The sequence below is a fragment of the Cariama cristata genome, unplaced genomic scaffold (assembly GCF_000690535.1).
Source record: "Cariama cristata isolate BGI_N322 unplaced genomic scaffold, ASM69053v1 scaffold26939, whole genome shotgun sequence".
In the NCBI taxonomy this organism is placed as follows: domain Eukaryota; kingdom Metazoa; phylum Chordata; class Aves; order Cariamiformes; family Cariamidae; genus Cariama; species Cariama cristata.
The window spans coordinates 4,801-11,820 of record NW_009634471.1 but is presented as its reverse complement, the minus strand read 5'-3'; the positions used below and the strand labels follow the sequence as shown (position 1 = coordinate 11,820).

Genomic DNA, 7,020 nt, shown 5'->3' with positions numbered 1-7,020 from the left:
TCCCTGCCCAGCCTTTCCCTGCCGCCCTCCGCCTCCGCAATCCTCCCCTGCCATCAGCCCCAGGAGCAGCATCAAACCCCACTGGGAGCCTCTCGTTTGTTCTTGGGGGACGTAGGACATCTCACCCCAGGAGGGACATGGCCATCCAGGTGCTCTGGAGGGAACCGTAACGGATGGGGCTGTGCCCAGCATCACATCAGCCCAGGCACTTGCTTCCCAAGGGAGATTTGCCTTCGGAAACCCAACGTGGGCTCCTCCGCCCTTCCCAGCCCAGAGGCATTCGGTCAGGGATGCTGGTGGAGAAGCGCGGCCCCCACAGCATCGGTCCCTTGGCAGCCCGGCCAGCAGCTCCGGCCAAGAGAAGGGATGTTCCCAGCCCCAGACGGCAGATCTGAGAGCAGCACGTGTTGGCATCCCTGGCTACAGGCAGGCCCTGGGCTGTTTAACCCAATTAAAAATAGTTTGAACCAAAACTACAAGCGAGGTATCCTCCTCCTGACCGTGGATGATCGCTCAAGCGGGTCTCAGCGTCCTTTCTGCACCGCAGCCATGGCTTTCTGGGTCCTCTCCAAGTGACTCCTGCTTTGGCCATGCCCCAAGGGCAGGAACGGCCTTTCAACCACCCACCCAACCGTGGGAAGGGGAAGACAAGAGGAAAAGAGAGGAGCAAGCAGGGATAATTCCCTGTTGGACTCTGCTCTGTGAGCAGGCAGTGCTGCACGCCAGAGCCTGCTGCCAGCATCTCACCCATTAGCTGTGCTCAGCGGCTCAAGACAGGCTTGTGCTGCCCCAATTATCCCTCCCTGCCCAGCACACGCTCGCGTTCATTTTCAATCCCACCAGCCTGGCTATCAAGCAGCTACTCCTTGGGGACCCGGCTGTATCACTGGGTTGTGCACGCACAGAGACAGGAGCTGGAAGAGCGCAGAGAGTAAGCCAGGGACTCAGGTGGTCACGGCTGTGCTCAGTGCCTCAGTTTCCCCTGGGGAGTTTTGCAGATGATGCTGAGCTGTTGCATCTGCTTTGAAACAAGACCAGCTGGTTCAGACTCCTAGGCCCGGCAGCCAAAGACCAAGCTGTAAGAGTCCAGAGAGATGCTGAAGCAGGACCAGCCCATGAGACGTTTTGCTGAGGACTCTCCCAGCCACTACAAGGACTGAGGCTCTTTATTTAAAGTTTATTTAACCCCCGTTGTCCACTCTCTTCAACCTTTTACACCCAAGACATCCTTTGGCAGGGACTTTGGCAGCTCAGGTCCCCGCTGCTTGAAGAGCCACCTCCTTTGGACCTGGCTCCTACCAGCCTCCTCCAAGTGCCTCCGGCTTTGCTCTCCTCCGAGCAATCCTTTGCTTTGAGACTGCTCCTTCCAGCTCAGCACAATTATTTATAGCCCCTGGGCTAATCTTTAATGATTACCTCTCCTTTTGCAAAAGCAAGCCTGCAAAGGTGACAGCTCGGGCTGCCTGGGTAACCTTAATGTACCTTCAGCTTCCCTGTGTGCTCGTTACAGGGCCAGCCCTAACGAGCCTGCCCAGGAAGATGCCCTGGAGATGACTTATGCCCCCGCTGGCAAAGGCTACTTGTTAGCACGTTGGGCTTGATGCTCGGTGACCTGGGCAGGTTGGTTTTCCCCAGGTCTTGGTTTTTGCTGCCTGGAGGAGGACCCCGAATGGGCCATGAGCCCCATCCCAGGCTGGGCACAGCCGAGCCGTGTCCCTCCCTGCCTGCTGTGCCGGCAGCGCGGTGGGAGGAAGGCTCTCCCCTCCGCCACGGCTTCCCTGCCTCCCCCCCTCGCCCTGATTTCCTGACCCTAATGAAGCATTAATATTCAGTGAACCTGCAGCATCTATTCCTGTCCCAAGTGACCTGGTTTCCAGACTGATGGATGGTGCGCGCCGGGCCAGCCACGCTGCCTGGGCCATTAAGCATCGTGCAGATAAATCATCACTGAGCCAGGGTGGACCCTCGTGAGGCTGGGGACAGTCCCATGCGGGGCAGGAGGAGCAAGTGGCACGTCCCCAGCAGGAGCTGGGCTGCTTTGGACACCTAAGCTGAGCCCCAAGGCCCCCCTGGGGCAGAAGCAGCCCCCAGGGACCAGGCAGTGTGAGGAGTGATTAGGAGGCAGAAGTGAGGGGCAGGAGCTCTTTGGAGAAGCTTCCTCTGTGTGGCTCCTTGGGGTCACTCCAGCGTGATGGAGACACAGGCATTGGGTCTACCCAGGTGAGAAGCAGGCTCCAGCCCTGCCTATCCAGCCTGGGCCACTTGCAACAGAAATTATTACTGTTATTAATGATTATTATTGCTAACACTAATATTTCTAGGGTTACAGAACAGCATTTTTTTTTGAACCATCACTAGCCGAGCTGAGTTACCCCAGCTTCACACTCGGAGACAGGAGGAGTATTCTGCATTATGGAGTTAAGAGCAAGGACTGGAAACCAGTGCCCTTGTCTGGCTGGAGGCAGAAGCTGCAATTTCAGCCCTGGGGAGAGCAGGAGAGGTGACCCGAAGAGGCAGGAGCAGGCAGAGGTGAGGTACAGCAAACCTGTGGCTTGGTCTCTGCCACTGGCTGGTGGCGTGAGGCAAGCACTGAGACCTTCTGCATTTTGGTTTCATCATCTGGGACAGGAGCATTGCAATGCTGGCCTCTCTGTACAGCACCCTGAGGTCTCCAAAAGACCACTGAAGAACAACCTCAACCAACCTCTCCAGAGGTAGGATACTGCCTCAGAGAGCCAAACCCTGTTTCCAAACAACAAACCGACCAACAGACCAACCAACCAACCATCAAATCAACCAACCAACCATCAAACCAATCGGCCAACCAACCAGTCATCCATCCATCCAACCCTACATACCCTCTCTATGTCCATCCAACTATCCCACCATCCCTATATATACCCTCTCCCTATCCATCCACCCACCCACCCACTGATACCTGGAGGCAGTCTGGGACGTGCCTCTCTGGGATGAGAGATGGGCAGGACAAACAAACAGGCCAACTCGGAGCTGCCTCACTCACATTTGGCGCCCATGCTGGTCCTCCCTGGTCAGCACCCCTTCCTTCTCCATCAGCATTTGCCGAAAGGTCCCCACTTTCTGCCGGATCTCCTCTTCGGAGTACCTGGATGGGCAAAGACGCGGTGTCAGGGTTGCCGTGGCTGGAGCGTGGGCTCCCCAGGGATCTGTTGAGGACCTCCATACCTTTGGGAGCAACATGTGGCCTAAGGGGCTGGTCACAAGGAGAGGTGGCATGGTGACACTCATTCGGACCTGGAGGGGAGCAGGTCCCTCTGCTTGGTCCCCTGCCACCACCCTCCATGCCCTCCTTTCTCTTGCTTGCCCCTCCCAGCAGTGCTTGGCAGAGGAAGGGACATCAGGAAGGGGTAAGAGAAGAGGATGACCATGAAGTTGCCATTCCCCACCACTGTCCCAGGTTTTGGGGCACATCCCCATCAAGCCACCCCAGCAGTGGTAGCATCGGAGCCAGTGATGCTGGTGTTCACGCTTGGTGCCTTCGTCCCATCGTGAGCCTCCCTTGCTCGTCCCTGCGCTGCGCCGGGGCCCCGGCAGCCGAGCCAACTCTGCACTAGCACCGAATGCTGACTCAGGCCGCTGCAGGGTTATTAATGAGAGACACTAATCACTTTGTCCCTGGCATCTGAGAACAACCGCGGCAAACCACGGCGCTCCAGCCGTCCCCGAGGTGTCCCTAGGGAGGGACAGGTGACAGCCCTGGGCAGGCAGCCCTGTGCCGCATTCCATGGCTGCACAAGGGCACCTGAGCATCTCCCTTGACCAAAACCATCCAAATGGAGGGATGCGGTGGAGGGACCTGCGGTGCTATCGGTATCCTCTCTGGGGACAGGGCAAAGGGAGGGGATCCCATGTCACCCCCACGCTGTCACCCTGGGAGGGAAGGTGTCAGGCTTTGTGAGCATCCCTGTCCTCACCCACACCCTCTACAGGGGCTGCTCGTGGCCCATCCCCGCCATCACGTCCCATCAGCATCACCGCTAAGGAGCCCAGAAAACTGAGTGTCACAGCCTGACCGAGCCCTGCGGTCCCCAAGGCTGACACCTTGCAGAGCCCACGCTGGGGCCAGTGAAGCCCCTTGCAGCGCTATGGGTGCTCCTGGGTGCCTTTGGGTGCAGAGGGGCATGTGGCAGCACCCACTCCCCCAGCAATGCCCATGAAGGGGAAGAGCAAGGAGAGGGGGATTAATATTAACGAGCTCATTTGCACTGAAAGGCTCTCATTAATTCCCCAGCTGGCTAGGACTCCCGTGCAGGAGGAGGGTTGCTCACCGGGCACAGACAGCCCAGCTTTTTCCCCTCGCCTTGCACCCTATCTGGGCACGGGGGGTTCTGAAAACCGGGCAGCACCCCGAAATGCTGCTCTGCACCGTACCTCAATGGCGGTGCAGCCCGCGGGGCTTTATCCCACAAGAACGGAGCCGCTGGCCCCAGCCATCCCATGGACCTCAGCCAGGCAGCAGCAGCAGCAGGAAGATGTCTGCCCGAGAAGACGAGCGTTTGCTGCAGCATATTACGAACGCGACCGATGCTCTCGGAGAGGGGACGCGAGGCCAAACAGGAGGTGACAGATGGGCCACCGTGGCCAGGCCGTTAGCAAATCTGCGGGGGGCAAGGCCAAGGCGAGGAACCTCCCTGCATGCAGCGATCCTCTGATGGAGGCAGGAGCACCCCACCAGCCCCTTCCTTCCTGCACCCCCCGGCGCTGCTTATAATCCTGTTGGAGGGATTTTGGTTTTGCATTTAACACACAGAATGGGCTTGGGAAAGAAAGAAAAACTGCTGACGCTTCTCTTCCAGACAAGAAATCCAGCCTGCAGGCAGGGAATAACGGCGCAGGCAGCCTGCCGTGTTTAAGGAAACAAGGGAATGCTTAAATCCCCGCAAAACCTCCTCGTTCATCCCAGGGGTCCTGCCTTTGCCAATAACTCCCCTGAGGCCGTGGCCAGCATGAGGCCCCTGGCCCAGGCAGAAACCTCAGGGGTGCAAGGTGCTTCCCATGTAACGCCCCCCCAGAGAGCCCCCATATGGGGGGAAGAGCAGGCGGAGGATTAACCAGGTTGACCAAGATTATTACTGTAATTATATTATCGTTTTGGTGTATCATCACCGTCATCGTCGTTATTAATAGCCTTAATAATAGCAAAGGCAATTATAGCAATAACAACAATACCGGTTGCAATATTGCTATTACCCATCGCAGTAATGATACTACTAGTAGTAAGATCCCTAGTAGGGCACGGGAACCCAACAGGAGGCTCTGGGCTCCCCAAAGCATCAGGTCAGCCTTATTTATTTCCATAACGATAAATTAGGCACAATCATTATTCCAGTCTGTGTGAGACAATTTAATTCTAGGTCACGCTTGCGCTCTTAATGAAAGCCTTGGCGAAGCCTTCCCTCAATCCATTTTCCTTCTCCCCAGCTGATACCAGTCCCCGTCTGCCCGCGTGTGCCGAAGAATTCGCTCCATCCATCAGGTTTTAGCAAGCTGTCAGGGCGATCAGGCTGTTTGGCTGCTGCTGGAGCTATGGGGCAGCTGGCAGCATGGCCATGGGTCTAGCAGGGATGGGGGTCTCCTCGCTGGCCCCCCCAGCCCCTCCTGCCCACCCAGGTAGGGATGCTCTCCGGCCCCTCGGGTTTTCCCCCAGCCCTTTGCTTCCCAAGGGGAGAGCAAAGTCTGGGGAGCAGCTCACGGTGCCCAGCCTGAGGCACAGCAGGACAGGGTACATCCTCTCACCCCAAAATTGGAGGGAGAGAAGGAAAGCAGGACAAACCGGAGCACCCAAACAGCCTCGCCTGGGACTAAAGCCCAGCTCTCCTTCATCTCCCCAACACGAGAGAGACAGAGACAGAGACAGACCATCTCCCATCCCAGGCATGCGGGGCACAGTCTGGGTGGCACTGATGGCTTGCATGACCATGAGCAACTCACTCCTTCCTTCCTGCCTCGGCTTTCCTGGCACAATGAGCTGGGAGCCCAGATTTCCAAGCGGAGGGGCTTGGATGCACTTGTGTGGATGCACTCCCAGGTCTGCATCTCTTAGAGGCATTTAGCTTCACAAACCAACCCACCAGTCCGCCCCAAAGCTATCTGATTCACCCAAAAGTGGATTTACTTCCAAGTGGGGACATTTGCCACATCAAGGTGTTTTTTTAGAGAGGAAAGAGGCGGACAACAAGGTGCGAGCAGGTCAGAAAGATCCCAAACCATGGGGTCTATCTCCAGCCCAGCCCTGATGCCCTGCCACTCACCCCTGCTCCTCCATCATCTCCTGCAGCTCCATGCACTTCAGCTCCACCCGCCGTTTGCGCTCATGGTCCAGGATTTCCCGGTGAGCCTTCTTCACCAGGCTGGGCTCCACCAGACACACCTCCTCCTCACCCTTGTGCCATGTACCCGAGGCGCTGGGCTGCGAGAAGCCGTTGGAGGCTTCCGCACATTGGCCCCGTTGTTGTAGAGAGCCATGCTGGCGGGGGCGGCCTCGTCACCAGCAGCACCTGGGAGGGAGAGAAAGAGTCGGGGGGTCAGTCCCTGCCCTGGTTTCCCTCTCACCCCGCGACGGCAAGGGGACCCTGCTAAGACCTGAAGGCAAAATTTGTCTCAAAAGAGGTGTGGGCACAGCAGGTTGATGGGGACGGTGACTGAGAGATCTGGGTCTTCTGCCAGTGCCCTTCCTGCCCCTTGCCTCAGTTTCCCCATCACCACGCCGTGAGGGCTGGCTCATGGGAAAGAGAGGAAGATGCTCTGTGCCAGCCCTGTACCAGGGAAAGCCTGGCAAAGCGCGGGTCTGCAGCACCCGGAGCCATATAGTAGCAGCACATGCACCCGGAGCCATACAGTAGCAGCACAACAGGCGGGCAGGGGCCCCTCTGAGCCCCAGGGACCCTGCTGTCAGCCAGTGCAGGTTGGGAGTAGGGATGGGCATCCATCCTCACAGCCCACTGGGGACACTCTCAGGCACTGTCCCCATCCAGCAAGAGG

The 7,020-nt window shown here is 57.7% G+C and overlaps 1 protein-coding gene across 1 annotated transcript in view; it reads right to left on the bottom strand.

The window, feature by feature from the left end:
* Positions 1 to 7,020, bottom strand: part of LOC104167050 (serine/arginine repetitive matrix protein 3-like) — a gene marked incomplete at both ends in the record, with an annotated part of 9,551 nt that overhangs the window by 1,545 nt on the left and 986 nt on the right. Inside the window, 2 exons of the mRNA XM_009707174.1 lie at positions 3,023 to 3,124; positions 6,291 to 6,505. Of these exons, the coding sequence (XP_009705476.1) occupies positions 3,023 to 3,124; positions 6,291 to 6,505 (317 nt within the window). The remainder of the gene's footprint in view (positions 1 to 3,022; positions 3,125 to 6,290; positions 6,506 to 7,020) is intronic.